The sequence below is a fragment of the Octopus sinensis genome, linkage group LG23 (assembly GCF_006345805.1).
Source record: "Octopus sinensis linkage group LG23, ASM634580v1, whole genome shotgun sequence".
Classification (NCBI taxonomy): domain Eukaryota; kingdom Metazoa; phylum Mollusca; class Cephalopoda; order Octopoda; family Octopodidae; genus Octopus; species Octopus sinensis.
The window spans coordinates 20371438-20390062 of record NC_043019.1 but is presented as its reverse complement, the minus strand read 5'-3'; the positions used below and the strand labels follow the sequence as shown (position 1 = coordinate 20390062).

The 18625-nt window shown below is 39.0% G+C and overlaps 1 protein-coding gene across 4 annotated transcripts in view; it reads left to right on the top strand.

Moving 5' to 3' along the window:
* Positions 1-18625, top strand: part of LOC115223412 (inactive phospholipase C-like protein 1) — a 109171-nt gene that overhangs the window by 56335 nt on the left and 34211 nt on the right. For all 4 annotated transcript variants that reach the window (XM_036512399.1, XM_036512400.1, XM_029793928.2 and 1 more), the window contains exons 8-13: positions 73-139; positions 2900-2993; positions 4081-4198; positions 5415-5500; positions 7743-7863; positions 10061-10229. In XM_036512399.1, the coding sequence (XP_036368292.1) occupies positions 73-139; positions 2900-2993; positions 4081-4198; positions 5415-5500; positions 7743-7863; positions 10061-10229 (655 nt within the window). The remainder of the gene's footprint in view (positions 1-72; positions 140-2899; positions 2994-4080; positions 4199-5414; positions 5501-7742; positions 7864-10060; positions 10230-18625) is intronic.

Genomic DNA, 18625 nt, shown 5'->3' with positions numbered 1-18625 from the left:
AAGGACACCTTCCTACTTTCATAACTACTTTCATAACATGTTTATGGCCTCTGCTTTTCATTATTGCTTCAGGTATGCAACAAATTCTGAGTTTATGTCACTCGAGGACTTACAAATGTTTGTGGAAGCTGAGCAAGGGGTGAGTGGCATGTTATTTTGAGTTGTTTTTTTTTCCTTTTGTTTTAATCCTTTCATTCTTATTTGTGTTTCTCTTGAATCAGAGTGAAAGTTTGCTCTGAGGTTGAGACTGAGTAAGTGAGAGAAAGAGAGTGATTGAGTGAGAGAGAGAGAGAGATAGAGTGAGAGAAAGATGGAGTTGAGTAAATGCGTGAATGAGAAAAAAGGTGATCGAACAAGAGAGATATGGGGGAATGATTGAGATTGAGAGATGAGGGTGGAATGATTGAGATTGAGAGATGAGGGTGGAATGATTGAGATTGAGAGATGAGGGTGGAATGATTGAGATTGAGAGATGAGGGTGGAATGATTGAGACTGAGAGATGAGGGTGGAATGATTGAGATTGAGAGATGAGGGTGGAATGGTTGAGATTGAGAGATGAGGGTGGAATGATTGAGTGGATGAGTGAGAGAGAGTGAAGGTCGAATGAGAGTGAAAGCGAGAGGGAGAGTGGAATTAGTGAGTGGGCAGGCCAGAAAGAAAGAGAAAAAGGTGTTGTGTAGTGGAGTGTATGAGAAAGCATGATAGTTTGGGTATCAGAAAGAACGTAGTGCTGTTATGTGTGAGGGATTGATATTCAACTGATTAGAAGAAGAAGAAAGTTTGGTATGAGAGATGTAGGAGCCGTGCAGAGTGTTTACTCTTATAAGAGACAATCGGAGGGAAAGAGAGAGAACATAGCAAAGGTTTATTTGATCACATCAACTCTAATACATATGTATCATGTTAGTCTAGTAAATATTTGATTGGCCACAGAACTGATGAAAATTGAAGCCGAACACATGAAATTGCTTGTAGGGACACCGTATTTTGTTTGACAACCATGGTATACCACCAATTATATTGAGGTTTATCAGGCAATACTGTGCCTTGCTTTGTGTTAGCAAACCTATCTCACCTCACACACACACAAATGGCTGCCAAAACTTTCAATGGCTTCATTAATGGTGGCTTTGTTAATGTTAGTAATACTAATGACATTATCGTTGGCATATTGATATATATCTGACCTATTCACTAACCTCGTTACTATGTCAGAACATATCTCATTTATTACTTATTTCTCAGTATTTCTGACCTTCAAAGTGATCAGATCCACACACTGTTGGGCCTGGGAACCAGTTGTGTCTTTTTTTTTTTTTGTGTTGTGTGTGTGTTTTTTTTTTTTTTTTTTATTAATTCCTGTTTATTAATGTGGTTGACATGGAAACATGTATCAGTGGCTCTCAGATTGGCTCCCCAGATATTTTTTTCCTATGGTAACAGCATTTTAATTGGAATTTTACTTTATCAGATGTGAAACCATAAAAGCACACACACACATATACACACACACACATTAGAAATATCATGCAAATATAACAAAAATATTTCTTTGCAGAAAGTAATTTTTTTATCAAAGACCTCAATAAGTATGAGGAAATGCATAATCTTTTGTCACACATCTGTGACCTCTTCAGTGACACTTTCCGTCTCCTTGTGTGCTCTTGCTCCACTTATTTCATTCTCAGAATGAAAAAATTTCCAGACAATGAACATGATATTGCTGCACCTCTTATGTGTCCATAGCTTACACTGGGTACATCTTATGGAGTTTCTACCCATGCCTTTTCTACAGAGCAAGCAGGGCCCTCTACTTGAAGGGGTTTGTGATTTGTTTTCTTTCCTACTTACTAGGACTTTGGTTTTTGCTAGGTTGACTTGAAGGCCCTTTGATTCTAGACCTTGCTTCCACACCTGAAACTTCATCTCTAGTTGAAGAACAAGGTCATCAGCATAGAGGAGCTCCCAGGGGTAGCCTGTCTTGAATTCCTTTGTTATTGCCTAGAGGACTATGATGAATAAGAAGGAGCTGAGTACTGATCCTTGGTGAACCCTTCTACCTGGAATTCTTCACAATACTTGTTGCCAACCCTCACCTTACTGACAGTATCCTTGTACAGGGCTTGCACCGCTATTACCAACCACTCACCTATCCCTAGTCTCTGCATTGACCACCGATAAGGTATTGGGGGACTCTGTGAAAGACTTTCTCCAAGTCAACAAAAGCCAAATACAGAGGTTTATCTTTGGCTAGATATTTCTCCTGCAGTTACCTTACCAGAAATATAGCATCAGTGGTGCTTCCACCTGACACAAAACCAAACTACATCTCATCTAGGCTAACTCTCTCCCTCTTAAACAATGAAACCAAACTTCCACTCTACATTGAGTTGTGTCCAATTTCTAATTTTTGCAGACAATATCACTTTTATATTTTATATTTATTTTATATTTTATTCGAAACCTCATGGCATACTTAGATTGTTGAAAAAAAAATCGATAATAGGGCCTTCCAATGGATCGTTCTATCTTCTACTACATATTACTAATATATTATTTAAACAACCCAAGGGAAATAACCCATACCACCTGCAGTTTTTAGCGAAGCGATCAATATTTGATTCTCACAATCAGCTGACCTAATTCTGCATTTCAGCACTCACAGCCTTAGGCTATTGTAGAAAACACTTGCCCAAGGTGCCACACAATGGAACTCAACCCAGAACCATGTTGGGAAGCATGGTTCTAGGTTGAGTTCCATTGTGTGGCACACTACCATGCCTGCAAAATTTCCATAACCTTTTCATGTAATTCTGTAAATTCTTCAACACCACTCTAATATTTTTGAGTTTTTATGGCATCAGTCAAACCATTCTTGAATGTTTCTTCTTTTATCAGGAACCTAGAGTTACAAAAGAACGATGTTGGGAATTAATAAACAAATATGAACCTTCCAGTGAAGGTCGAACCAAAGGCCACCTAGGTATTGATGGTAAGTTGTCTTTTAGTTTATTTACTGTTCAGCAGTTAAGACAATGGTAAATAGTTGTAGGAAGGGGATGAGCTGGCAGAATCGTTAGCACGCCAGGCGAAATGCTTAGCGGTATTTCATCTGCCGCTACATTCTGAGTTCAAATTCCGCCGAGGTCGACTTTGCCTTTCATCCTTTCGGGGTCGATTAAATAAGCACCAGTTACGCACTGGGGTTGATATAATCGACTTAATCCATTTGTCTGTCCTTGTTTGTCCTCTCTGTGTTTGTCCCCTTGTGGGTAGTAAAGAAATAGGTATTTCATCTGTTTTTATATTCTGAGTTCAAATTCCACTGAGGTTGACTTTGCCTTTCATCCTTTCGGGGTCGATAAATTAAGTACCAGATGAATACTGGGGTCGATGTAATCGACTTAATCCGTTTGTCGTTTCTGTGTTTAACCCCTTGTGGGTAGTAAAGAAATAGGTATTTCGTCTGCCACTACGTTCTGAGTTCAAATTCTGCCGAGGTCGACTTTGCCTTTCATCCTTTCGGGGTTGATTAAATAAGTACCAGTTACGTACTGGGGTCGATATAATCGACTTGATCCGTTTTCTATCCTTGTCTGTCCCCTTTGTGTTTAGCCCCTTGTGGGTGCAACTCACCTCAGATTACTCTTGGTTCTACGATACAAACATTCTGCTTTAAAGTGATTAAAATTAAAACTTTCTTCCATCAAACCTGCTTAATAACAGCCAAGTTATTTTATTAAATTCATCAGTATTTTCAAAACAAAGACAGAAATATGGTAACAAAAAGGGTTAAATCCAAAGACACACATGATGGGCTTCTTTCAGTTTCCATCTATTAAATCCACTCTCAAGGCTTTGATCAGCCTGAGGCTATAGTAGAAGACACTTGCCCAAGGTGTCACACAATGGAACTCAACCCAGAGCCATGTTGGGAAGCAAGCTTCTTTGCACACTCCCATGCCTGCAAAATTTCCGTAACCTTTTCATATGGTGACAAAAGGGTTAAATCCTTACCTCAATGACTGTTCTCTTCATTTTCTCAATTAATCTCCTGCTAATCTGTTTCACTTTTCCAGGTTTTACAGCTTATCTCTTGTCAGATGATTGCGAAATCTTCAGCCCAGAACACAAAAATATTTGTCAAGATATGTCTCAACCCCTGTGTCACTATTTCATAGCTAGTTCTCATAACACGTAAGTAAAGCTCCTTCACCAACATTCCCCCCTTTTTTTTATACTTGTTTCAATCATAAGACTGCGACCATCCTGGGGCACTGCTTGAAGAAGTTTTATTCAAGTGAATCAATCCCAGTAGTTATTCTTTTTGCTAAGCCTGGCACTTATTTTATCAGTTGCTCTTACTGAACTGCTAAGTTGTAACTTATTTTTCTGGTTCGTTTGTCAACAACACAGGAGTGGTGTGTGTGTAGGTGTATATCTGTAGCAGGTTTAGTTTTTTTGTTGTTATCATTTAGCTCTGGTCAACTCTGATTGAGGAGATCTATTGCAAATGGGCAATAAGCTTGATTACTGGATACAGACTATCGATTGGTCATTTGAAGGGAGGTGTGGTCAGCTTTATGCTAGAAGGCAAAGATTATAGTATGAGAGAAGTGGAGTGAGACAGCGGCTTCTTGTTGTTATGTGGCTTCTTGAGTTACATGGGTACATACATTTAGAAGGGTGTGGGAATGATCAGGGGGGGCTGCAAAGAGATAAATATTGGTAGTGAGGTGTCCATGTGGACCCCTAAAAAGTATGAGGTGAATAGAAGTGAGTGGAGACAGAGGAATGGGGAGTGTGGGTGGGTAGGGGTTTGCAAGAGTACATGGGTTTTGTGTAAGCAATAAATACACCAACACCGGTTGTCAAGCGGTGGTGGTGGTGGTGGACAAACGCAGATACAAAGAGACACACATAAGCAAAAGAAAAATTCATTTGAATCTTTACTCTTTAACCATTTAGCATTCAGATTACTCTCTCAAATGCAATGCTTATTTATACACATTATTTTGAATTAACCCTTTAGTATTTAAACCGGCCATATCCGGCCAAAATAGTTAATCTGTTTTGTGTTCAAACTGACCAGATCCAGGCTCTCGCACCTACCCTACAATGTTATTCTACATTAAGTAATTACACCATCAAGATCTTGAAGATATGAGATAATGCATGATTAATTCAAATCAATATGAATCAATAAGCATTATGTTTGATAGAATAATCTGAACACTAAAGGGTTAATCATGCACTGTCTTATAGTGAAGAAAAATTAAATGGGTGCTTTTGAGTTGAAATTCCACCAAAATTTGAAACCAATATTTCATTCATGACACACAAACAAAAAAAAACCAAAAAACTAGGATGTTATAATTTTGTTGTTGTTTTAATGTGATTTCTGTTGTTTCAGATATCTTATGGATGATCAGTTGAAGGGACCAGCAAGCATAGAAGGTTATATCAAAGTTTTGAAGAAAGGATGCAGATGTGTTGAATGTGAGATATCTCTTCCCTCTCTTATCCATTTAGCATGTTATTTCATTTCATCGATTTGGATACACACCATCTGTCTGCACTTGATTTTCATTTGGTAACATACCAATCGCACTGTGTAACATAGTTTTTGTCCTTGAGTAGTAACTGTTATTTCCCAAGAAAGTATGAAAAATGTCTAATATTTCCTTCAAACTTTGCTTTTCTTATACGTATTCAAACCCCAAGGAATCCCTCTCAATACATGGCTATGATGTTCCCCCAACTACTTGCTCATGATTAGAGAAGCACATATTGTCAGCCACTAAGGGACATGCTCAACTGGTTAAGGTCAAGCCACTGACAAGCAAATCTGTGGTTCTGAGCAAAAAATTTACTATAATGATATTTCTGCTTCAGCAACTAAGTGTTGAATCTGTCTGAAATGTAATGGAAAATAGGGCAATCTACGGGCGATTTCCGGGTAATCTCTGGCCAATTTCCAGGCAATCCCCAATCTCAGTGCGATTTTTGGGTAATCTCCGGTGATTTCCGGGTAATCTCCAGGTGATTTCCAGGCAATCTCCTGCTATTTCCTGGCAATCTCCAGGCGTTTTCCGGGCAATCTCCGGCGATTTCCGGGCAATATACGGTCAATCTCCAGGCAATCTTTGGTCAATTCCCTGTAACTTAGCAGTTCAGTAAAAGAGACTGATAGAATAAGTACTAGGCTTACAAAGAATACATCCTCAGGTCAAATTGTTCAACTAATTTCCGGGCGATTTTGGGGTAATCTCCGGCGATTTCCGGGCAATCTCCAGGCGATTTTTGGGTGATCTCTGGCAGGCAATCTCTGGCGATTTCCAGGCAATTGCCCGGAAAACGAACTGAGATTGTCTGGGGATTGTCTGGGCAATCTCCGGCAATTTCCGGGTAATCTCCAGGTGATTTCCAGGCAATCTCCAGGCGATTTCCGGGCAATCTCCGAGCAATCTCCAGGTCACAAAGCAAAGTTTGAAGGAAACAGTAGTCATTTCCTTTGATTTCTATACAGAAGTAAATAGGAAATAACACTTACTGACCAAAGACAAAACAAAAACTGAAAGAAGCCCATTATACATATTTATATGCATTTGTGTGTCTGTGTTTGTTCCCCACCACTGCTTGACAACTGATGCCAATATGTAATAAGTACCAGTTGAACACTGGGGTTGACGTAGTTGATTTACCACTTCCCTGATATTGGTGAAACCAATATTTTGAAACACTGGAGAAGGGAAGCTGGCAGAATTGTTAGTTTGCCTATCACCCTTCAGCAAGAATATTTATTATTCTTTTTTTTTTGTTTCTTTGTTAATATTTTTGTAGGTCAATAAACTTGCAAAATCTTTAGAGTGTCAGACAAAATTTCTTACCATAGTTATTATGGCTTTTCTCAATCCAAATTCAAATTCTACTGTTGTCAATTTTATCTCTCATTCCCATTATTATTTGTCAAACCCTGAGGTTGATTATACCCTATGCTTCAAAGTTGTAGTATTCCCATGTTAGTAATCAATAGTCTAAATAAGTGTGATTGCTTGTTGATATAATTGATATCAGCCCCTGTGGAGGCGCAATGGCCCAGTGGTTAGGGCAGCGAACTCGCGGTTGTAGGATCGCGGTTTCGATTCCCAGACCGGGCGTTGTGAGTGTTTATTGCGCGAAAACACCTAAAGCTTCACGAGGCTCCGGCAGGGGATGGTGGTGATCCCTGCTGTACTCTTTCACCACAACTTTCTCTCACTCTTACTTCCTGTTTCTGTTGTACCTGTATTTCAAAGGGCCGGCCTTGTCACTCTGTGTCATGCTGAATATCCCCGAGGACTACGTTAAGGGTACACGTGTCTGTGGAGTGCTCAGCCACTGACACGTTAATTTCACGAGCAGGCTGTTCCGTTGATCAGATCAACCAGAACCCTCGTCGTCGTAACCGACAGAGTGCTTCCATCCATTAGATATCAGCCCCGAATTCTAACATCACAATACTAAACTATCTTATCCTTTATCTTTTACTTCTTTCAGTCTTTTCTAAGTTCTTTTACAAATGCTGGGATGATAATCCCAATAAATGATAGCACCAAGTATTCTATTAAATTGCTGCAAACTCTTAATTATTTTCAAAATGAATTGAAACACATGGTGTATTTTGTTAAAAATTTGGTCACAAGAAAATCACTTAAATGACTCGAAAGAATTCTCAAACTGTTTCTCTCTCTCTCTCTAGTGGACTGTTGGGATGGACCGGATGATGAGCCCCTAGTTTACCATGGACGAACCCTTTCTTCTAAGTTACCATTTAAAAGTGTCATTGAGACCATCAACAAATATGGCTTTGAATCATCAAGGTAAGAGAGTATTCTCAAATCCAGTACGTTATTGCTGTTCTAATATACCATATTGTAAGGGTTTGTGATCTATTCGTTAAGGTGTTGTATCCACGATCACAAGATGAGTTTGATTGCCGGAGTGGTCAGTGCAATGTGTTCTTGAGCAAAAAAAACTTCATCTTGTGTTGCTCTCTGATCACTTTGACACCTGGACATGTGGCACACCATGCATCTGTTCAGGCAACGTCAATTTGATGGAGGAAATGAGCTAATGTGTAGCACACACATTTGATCACAAGCGTGATCGTTACCAACATCGCTTCACTGGCACGTGTAAAAAGATTTTGGCCCCCGTGCCGGTGGCACTTCAAAAGCACCCACTACACTTTCGGAGTGGTTGGTGTTAGGAAGGGCATCCAGCTGTAGAAACTCTGCCAGATCAGAGATTGGAGCCTGGTGCAGCCATCTGGTTTGCCAGCCCTCAGTCAAAATCGTCCAACCCATGCTAGCATGGAAAGTGGACGTTAAATGATGATGATGATGATGATGAAAGCAAATCATTTGTGCAGGTGGTTCAACAAAAAATTGCAGAACCATCTTTCTCAGACTTGGATTGTAGCCTTATCCTGTTGAGAAATCCAGTCTTCTCCACACAAACGAGGGCCCTCAGTCAAGAGTGATGCCCATTCCAGCTTGCCAACATAGCTAGCTGCTGTTTGATGCCCCTGCACAACATGAGGAATTACAACCGTGTTTCGTGGTCTGCTACCACAACAGCTCCTTTATAGGATCCAGTTAGCTCAAGACATCATCAGGAGGGGCCGAAACCGGACGTGGTTCCTCCTGATGATGTCTTGAGCTAACTGGATCCTATAAAGGAGCTGTTGTGGTAGCAGACCACGTCCGGTTTCGGCCCCTACACCTCTACCGTTTTGACGTGGCGGGGCCCCTCCTTTCGGAGGTGTCTTCAGCTCTGGTGTTACCATAGTGTCACTTTGATGGGGGTAAATGCTTTAGTACTGCTATTCTATATTCCATTGTATAATGGTGATGGTCTAAATACTATAGTACATTTTGTAAGATATCAAGACAAGGAGGCATAAAACTCGTGTGTGTGTTTGTGTATACACATACACAATGGACTTCATTCAGTTGTTGTCTACCAGATCCACTGACAAAGCTTTGATTGATTTGTGAGTATAGCAGAAGACATTTGCTCGAGATGTTGTACCATGGAACTGAACCTAAAACCATGTGGCTGAGAAGCAAACTTCTTAATCACCCTGCCACACCTGCATGTATATTTGTGTGTGTGTACCTTTGTACATCTATTGGACGGGATTATCGAGACAGTATGTTATAGCTGGATGCGCTTCCTGGCACCAGCCTTTTTCACAAACCCACTGAGCTATTGGACATCGTGTATGGATTAATGGCTTAAGACAATGTCACTGTTTTTTTGTTCACATGATTACAGCATGAAGACACATAGAAGCACTTGCACACACATACACACACACACAAACAACCTTTTATGTATGTAAAAAGCTCCCACTACACTCGCGGAGTGGTTGGCGTTAGGAAGGGCATCCAGCTGTAGAAACACTGCCAGATCACACTGGAGCCTGGTGTAGTCCCTGGCTTCCCAGACCCCGGTCGAACCGTCCAACCCGTGCTAGCACGGAAAACGGACGTTAAAAGATGATGATGATGATGATTGATGATGATGATATATATATATAATATATATATATATATATATATATATATATGCAGGAGTGGCTGTGTGGTAAGTAGCTTGCTTACGAACCACATGGTTCCGGGTTCAGTCCCACTGCGTGGCATCTTGGGCAAGTGTCTTCTGCTATAGCCCCGGGCCGACCAAAACCTTGTGAGTGGATTTGGTAGACGGAAACTGAAAGAAGCCCGTCGTATATATGTATATATATATGTGTGTGTGTGTGTGTGTGTGTGTTTGTCTCCCTAGCATTGCTTGACAACCGATGCTGGTGTGTTTACGTCCCCGTCACTTAGCGGTTCGGCAAAAAAGAGACCGATAAAATAAGTACTAGGCTTACAAAGAATAAGTCCTGGGGTCGATTTGATCGACTAAAGGCGGTGCTCCAGCATGGCTGCAGTCAAATGATTGAAACAAGTAAAAAAGAAAAAAAAAAGATATATATTTATATAAATATATTTACATATTTTCTTTCAGCTATCCTGTGATAGTCTGCCTTGAGAACCATTGTAGCTTAAAGCAGCAACAGAAAATGTCTCAGTATATTACATCAGTTTTTGGAGAGAGATTATACGTGGAGCCTGTTGATGTCATCAGGCAATGTTTACCCTCACCTGAATTCTTCAAGGGACGTGTCCTTGTCAAGGTAAATGCCGCTTTACAATATGCTATCTTTGATAAAACAGAAATATTGATCATCATAGCTGATGGTGAAATTAATCTATAAATGTGGGGAGTCTTGTTAACTCTTTCGTGAATATAAACTCAGATCAGGTAGGTCTTTGTGTTATACTGGAAAGAAAAAAATATGCCTTGGACCCTTATTTACACCACATTATGAATATATCATCATATTTCCCTTTTAAAATCATCATCATGATGGCCATGCACAATTATAATGTGATTTGTATTTACATGATTCCTTTCTCTCCTTAAGGAGCATTGACCCCTAACAACTCTTCCCAACTCTGGACTTACATTTCTCTCAGGTCTTTTAGCTTTGTATTATTATCATCAATTCTTCTGTAATTTTACTTTGTCTAGGTAGGTGTGTTGGCCCTATGCAAACCCATTTTTACATCTGGGAAGAGGTGATCCATATCTATGTGGCCTTTGACCTGTCTTGCACAAGAGACCTTAACATGAGTTTGCACTCTAATGGCATAGCTCTGACAGTCATTGAGACACACAAGTTACCCCAACAAGGTACTGACTGGACCTTGTAATGAAATGTGCTACATATTTCATTATTTTCACATCTTTTTTTTTTTTATCATGTTGGCATGGGTTGGATGGGATTATTGAGACAGTATTTTATGGCTGGTTGCACTTCCTGTTATCAGCCTTCTTTTTTTCGGAAAACCACTGAGCTGTTGGCTTAAACAATGTCACTGTTTTTTGCTCACATGATCACATTGTGAAGACACATAAATACACACACACACACACACACAATAGGTTTCTGTACAGTTTCCACCAACCAGATTTCACTTGCAAAGCATTGGTCGATTTAAGGATGTAGTAGAAATCATTTACCATATATATATATATTAAAGAGATTGTTTATGAAATATATTTACACCAACTTACGTAGGTTTCATTAACATAAGGTGTTTATCAAATTACATAATGTAAATTACACAATCAAGACTTATTGTCAAATCATCAGAGATGTGTAACTTTTAAATGTAACATAAGTGGATTGAAAAGATGTTGACAAATCAACCATCATGGAGATGGTAACTGTTAGTTATATCAAGATCTTTTCAATCCAATGTTACATATAATAGTTACATATCTCTGACAATTTGATGATAAGTGTTGATTATGTAATTTACATTACATTATAGGCGCAGGAGTGGCTGTGTGGTAAGTAGCTTGTTTACCAACCACATGGTTCCGGGTTCAGTCCCACTGCATGGCATCTTGGGCAAGTGTCTTCTACTATAGCCTCGGGCCGACCAAAGCCTTGTGAGTGGATTTGGTAGATGGAAACTGAAAGAAGCCTGTCGTATATATGTATATATATATATATGTGTTTGTGTGTCTGTGTTTGTCCCCCTAGCATTGCTTGACAATCGATGCTGGTGTGTTTATGTCCCCATTACTTAGCGGTTCGGCAAAAGAGACCGATAGAATAAGTACTGGGCTTACAAAAGAATAAGTCCCGGGATCGAGTTGCTCGATTAAAGGTGGTGCTCCAGCATGGCCACAGTCAAATGACTGAAACAAGTAAAAGAGTATGTAACTAATAGTCACCTTATATTAATAGAACATACGTAAGATGGTGCAACTAAATATCTTTTAAACAATCTCTCATGCTTCATTGTACTTTCTACATACACTCTTGTGTAACTCTAAAATACAGGATTCATAACAAACAAGAGAACTACAATTTCATGAATAGGAAAACACATGAAGTTCTAGATACTGGTTGTCATGTTATTTAATATTTAAACTGTACTGAACAAATGTGTGTGTGAGAGAGAGAGTGAGTATGTGTGTGTGTGTGTGTGTTGTGTGTGTGTGTGGACTCACTTAACTCTTTCGTTACTGTATTTATTTTGAGATGCTCTGTGTTTCTTTCAATTACTTTAAATATAATAAAGAATTTAGTAAAATAACTTAGTTACCATTAACCTAGTGTTTGGAACATAAATTGTGACTTAGGTGTGGTGGAAGATTTTAACTGAAAACTTATGAAAACAAGACATTTGTATTCAGAACTAGAGCCGGTTTCAGCCAGGTTGGTAACGAAAGGGTTAATTCCCCACCTCCCCAATGTCTCAAAAGGTCACCCCAAGCCCCGTGTTTGAACACTCTAAAATTGGGATACATCTAATATGCTCATGCATCTTTTATACAATCATATGTATATATATATATATAATCTCAGTATATACCTCACCACTGCTATCATCATCATCATCATTACCATTTTTGTTGTCTGTTTTCCTATGCTTCAATGGGTTTTCTCCTGCGTACCATCTTGCCACTTTGTCATAATCCTTTGTCATCTTCTTGGGGTTCTGCCGACAGAGGGTCAGCTTAAACTTCTTTCTTTTGTGCCTGCTTTGGTCTTCCTCTTCTGCAAATTCCTTTTACTGTGGTTGCTTGCCACTTCTTACCCAACTACCATCCTTCTTATACATGATACGCCTGTCTCTACCAGCTCAGTTTCCTCTCTTGCACCCTATGTCTTAACCCTTTCATACCTGGTTTTTCTCTCTCGGCTTATTTGTGCGCTGTCATCCTTGTATACTAACATAGAGTTGAGCATTCTTGCTTTCTTGTCAACTCTCACATTTCCTCTACTTTCTAAATCCATGTTATTCTAACATGCAACATTGCACTTCACATATAGGCAACATACAATTTGTCCTTTACTCACAGAGGGAATTCTTTTGTTGTGAGCAGAGATAGTAGCTCTCTGTTATGCTTTTCAAAACTAATCAATTAATTCTAGGGAATAATCCAAATATCTATCTATTTATCTCTCTACCTACCTATCTCTGTATTCATTTATCTCTATATCTATCTACCTATCCCTATTTATCTACCTATCTATCTACCTACATATTTATCTGCCTATCTGTATATATATATATATGTGTGTGTGTGTGTGTATATTTTTTCTCTCCTTTTTTTACTTTCCTTTTCTCTCTCCTTTTTTTTCTCTCCTTGTTTTTTCTGTGTCCCTTTCTGTAGAAGAGCGTAGGCTCGAAACGTAAAAGACTTTTTCAATTCCTGAGCATTGTACTAATACATCTGTTTGTTTTCTACACCACCTGTCTTTTTTTTTTGTTTTTTTTGTAAACTCTCCCTATATATATATATATATATATATATATATATATATAGCTCTTTTATGTATGTGTGTATAATTTTGTATATCTCTCTCTTTAGTTATATATGTATGTAGGATGTGAAGATGCATACCTCGTGGTTCAGATGCTGGGCTTATGACCATAAGGTTGCAAGTTCAATTGTTTAGACTGGGTAAGGTGTTGTGTCCTTGGTTTCATGTGACTCCAGTGTACACAGCAGTAAATCAGTTCCAGCCTAGTGCTGGATAAGGTATTTTGAAAATAACAAAAACTTTAGTAAAATAACTTTGTTACTATTTAAGGTAGCAAGCTGGAAAAGTCATTAGCACATTGGACAAAATGCTTAGCAGCGTTTTCTTCCAGCTCCTTACATTCTTGGTACAGATGCCACTGAAGGCCCAACATTCGAACAGTACTTTTTACATGCCACCAGCAGAGGTGCCAGTTATGCAATCCTGGCATCAGCCATGACTACGATTTCACTTCGCTTGGCAGGCATATCACCCAGCATTTGAAGGGTACTTTTTATGTGCCACCAGCACGAGTGCCAGTTACGTTGGCCACAACTGCTATTTCACTTGGCTTGACAGGTCTTCTTAAGCACAACATATCACCAAAGGTCTCGGTCACTTGTCGTTGTCTCTGTGAGGCCCAGTGTTCAAAGATCATGCTTCACCACCCTGTCCCATGTCTTCCTGGGTCTACCTCTTCCACAGGCAGAGATCAGCACTTCTTTACACATCTGTCCTCATCCATGAGCATCATATTTATTTCTTTACAACCCACAAGGGGCTAAATACAGAGGGGACAAACAAGGACAGACAAAGGGATTAAGTCGATTACATCGACCTCAGTGCGTAACTGGTACTTAATTCATCGACCCCGAAAGGACGAAAGGCAAAGTCGACCTCGGCGGAATTTGAACCATAAGCATCATATTACCATACAAGCACAGTCGTCTCTCTTGCACACCACATCTGATGCCTCATATGCCCAACTTTTCTCTCAAGACACTTACTCTATCATGCATACACACTGACATTGCACATCCAGTGTACCTGTTGTGGAGGGTTCCAACCACTCCCATGTGACTAAAGGTAGACTGACTCATTGTTATAAAATATAGAAGTGTGAGCAATTGTCAGTTCAGATTGGCAAGCAGTTCCCTGTGAGCCGTTGATTGAGAATGTTGTGTCTTGTGTAATAGTAATTGTATTGCATCATTTAAATAATTTCTTTCCTCACTGCTTCATTAAATTATAATCCAACACCAGGATATAAAAGTGGTGATGAGTTGTTCAAAGCTTGCATTGGACATTTATTTATTTATTTTTGGTATGAAACCAAAGAAAAAGTCGTTTTAACAATTCAATTTTTTTTTTCAATTCAATTTTTTTCAATTCAATTTTATTGGCTCAAAAAGCAAAAACAAGGCCATGTAGGGGGACAGGGAGTTATGTACAGGGAGGGTGGTCATACAAAGAGTTCAGGCCATTTCTGGTCAAGAGAGACTTTGAACCGAGCGGTCGTCGGCATCTTCACTATCTCGTCTGGCAGCTTATTCCACAGATCCGCAACCCGGACGGAGAAAGCCCCTCTCCTTCAATTGAGATGAAATCGTCGTAGATGAAGGTTTATTGCCAAACAGTGTAGCAAACTCAGTTGAAGAATTTAGCTATAATCTAGAAGGGATTACCTTCTCTGCATATTTTCAATGATATAAAGAAATCTTTAAAGAAGAATGTAAAAGTTGGTCCAACAAGATAAAAGTATGGCTACTTTTAAGAAAGATATCCCCTACCAAACGCAAAAAATATAGTAACTATATTCTGCCAAAGAAACCAGGTGAAATTTGTTTCGATGAAACAATATTTTGTAGAAAATTTTCAGTGGAAGAAGTTCCCTGTTCAATACTCACTGGCAATGTTTAAATTTGGTCAAAAACATTTTTGTCACCTATGCCAGAGCGGTTAATAGAGAGTGTGAGAAATTCAAATTGAATGAGTTGGTCCCATGTTTAATTTTTGTTCAAAGTCTTACTGCAAGCAAAGATGCTTCCCAGATAGTCACAAAATTAGAACAGGACTGAATTTTAACCCTACAGGCAGTAGTAGAAGAATGTCAGGATTATAAATCTATGACAAGACACAGATAAAAATTGAAGAGAAAGATTGCTCTCATATTCATGCATGTCAATTGGTATCAGATTAGAAGAAAACTGTCAAGACCAAATCCATGTTATGGGTGTGGTGGTCTACATTTTAAAAGTAAGTGTCTGTTTAGAAATATAAAATGCTTCAAGTGTGGTAAGATAGGTCATAAAAAATCACACTGCAAAACAAAACCTAAAAAACAGTTCAGCAGAAAAAATCTTGTAAGTAGGTTATCGATGACAAGAAATATAAACTCAAAGGAAAATTGTGTATGTAAAAATGAATAACACAAACGTAAAGTTACAATTGGATATGGGCAGTGATATCTCAGTAATTACATGGAAACAATCAGGAGACCTAGATTAAAAGAAACTTTGAAATTTGCCCCTGATGTTTCAGGAAAAAAAATATTTTAACCCTTTAGTGTTCAGATTATTCTGTCAAATGTGATGTTTGTTTATTGAAAATGGTTTGAATTAATCTTGCATTATCTTGTAGTTTAGAGATTTCAGTGATGTGATTTTTTTAGTTTTAGAACGACATGGTAGGGCTGAGGTGAGAGGCGAGATCTGGTCAGTTTCAATATAAAACAGGTTAAATATTTTGGCCAGATATGGCCGGTTTGAATGCTGAAGAGTTAAGGTAGAAACTCTGCCAAATCAAGATTGGAGCCTGGTACACTTTCTAGCACCCGAAAACAGAAAAGAATGGAAACACTGGAATTGAACTCTAAACATAAGAGATATTAAAACTCTGAGCGGAGTCTGATGCTGTAATGATTCTTCCATTTCGCTGCTCTCCTGATGTCTCACACACAATCAAATGCACCCGTCTGTATCTAAGAATTGGGTTTATTATAGGTACACACTGTCTTCTCTGTAACACTAGTGTATGTTAATGATGATGACTAACTTCAATTAAAACAATTGTTATTTGCATTGTGTACAACAAGATCCAAAATTATGATTTTCATATTTATTCTTGGAGTGGCTGTGTGGTAAGTAGCTTGCTAACCAACCACATGGTTCCAGGTTCAGTCCCACTGCGTGGCATCTTGGGCAAGTGTCTTCTGCTATAGCCCCGGGCCGACCAATGCCTTGTGAGTGGATTTGGTAGACGGAAACTGAAAGAAGCCTGTCGTATATATGTATATATATATATGCGTGTGTGTGTTTGTGTGTCTGTGTTTGTCCCCCCACCATCGCTTGACAACCAATGCTGGTGTGTTTACGTCCCCGTCACTTAGCGGTTCGGCAAAAGAGACCGATAAAATAAGTACTGGGCTTACAAAGAATAAGTCCCGGGGTCGATTTGCTCGACTAAAGGCGGTGCTCCAGCATGGCCGCAGCCAAATGACTGAAACAAGTAAAAGAGTAAAAGAGAGAGAGTATGTTCCAGTAGACTGAGGCAGTGAGCTGGCAGAATTGTTCGCACACCAGGCAAAATGCTTAGCAGCATCTCATCTGTCCTTATGTTCTGAGTTCAAATTCTGCTGAGGTTGACTTTAGCTTTCATCCCTTTTTGGGGAGGTCAATAAAATGAGTTCCAGTAGAACACTGGGGGCGCTGTAATCAACTTACCCTTTCCCTAAAATTACTGGCTTTGTGCCAAAATTTGAAACCAGTATTTTCCAGCAGACTCAGACACAAAATATGCTAATGGCTGTTGTGTACGTCACAGGAGAAAAACTTCTTTTACAACAATCATGCATTCATAACACACTTGGTGTAAGGAATTCTGGGACACTAGTGTTTCAACATGTGGTATCTCATCAACCAAAAGCACCTATACCTTATGGGCCTGAACAAGACACTGACTTTGTTTATAATTGCAGCAAACAAAATTATTTGCTGATCAGTGTTTATACCTGCTAACCAATAGAAATAAAATTATTTGCATTGTGTACAATTAGATCTGAAACAATATGAATTAATTATGTATTTAGGCGTAGGAGTGGCTGTGCGGTAAAGTAGCTTGCTTACCAACCACATGGTTCCGTGTTCAGTCCCACTGCGTGGCACCTTGGGTAAGTGTCTTCTACTATAGCCTCGGTCCGACCAAAGCCTTGTGAGTGAATTTGGTAGACGGAAACTGAAAAAAGCACGTCGTATGTGTGTGTGTGTGTGTGTGTGTGTTTGTCCCCCCCAACATCGCTTGACAACCGATGCTGGTGTGTTTACGTCCCCGTAACTTAACGGTTCGGCAAGAGAGACCGATAGAATAAGTACTGGGCTTACAAAGAATAAGTCACGGGGTCGATTTGCTCGACTAAAGGCGGTGCTCCAGCATGGCCGCAGTCAAATGACTGAAACAAGTAAAAGAGTATTTAATTATCTGTGGTTCTAAAGCTAAAACTTCCCAGAACAGAAATTTTATTGACTGCAAACTTTCATTATTATTTGCTAAATAATGAAATTTTGATCAAAATTTTAATTCAAGTGTGTCGACTTTGAAAGTATGGATTTATGAAAATGGAACCAAGGGCGACCTTTGGTAGGTTGTTGGTATTGAATGTTGTAAAGCCAGCTATTCCTACATTACGATGTGCTATGGCCTACATTTTGGAGTGTCGTGCACCTCTTGTTATCTCTTATCTTTTGAACTGATAAAAAGACAAATCAACAAGGAAGCATTTACGTGGTTGCCGAGTGGAAATTTGTCTTTCAAAGTTGTGAACACATTGTAAAGCTCTCAACATGGAACTATATTCTCAAGTGTGTTGTATATGTGGATATGTTTGCATGTGTGTGTGTGTATCTTTTACCTTTTACTCGTTTCAGTCATTTGACTGTGGCCATGCTGGGGCAGCACCACCTTGAACAGCTTTAGTCAAACAAATCAACCCCAGGGTTTTTTTTTTTAAGCCTAGTACTTATTCAGTTGGACTCTTTTGCTGAATCACTAAGTTAAACACACCAACACTGGTTGTCAAGTAGTAGTGGGGGACAAACACAGACACATGGACACACACACACATATATATATATATATATACATATATATATATATATATATATAATATATATATATATATATATATATATATATATATATATATACAT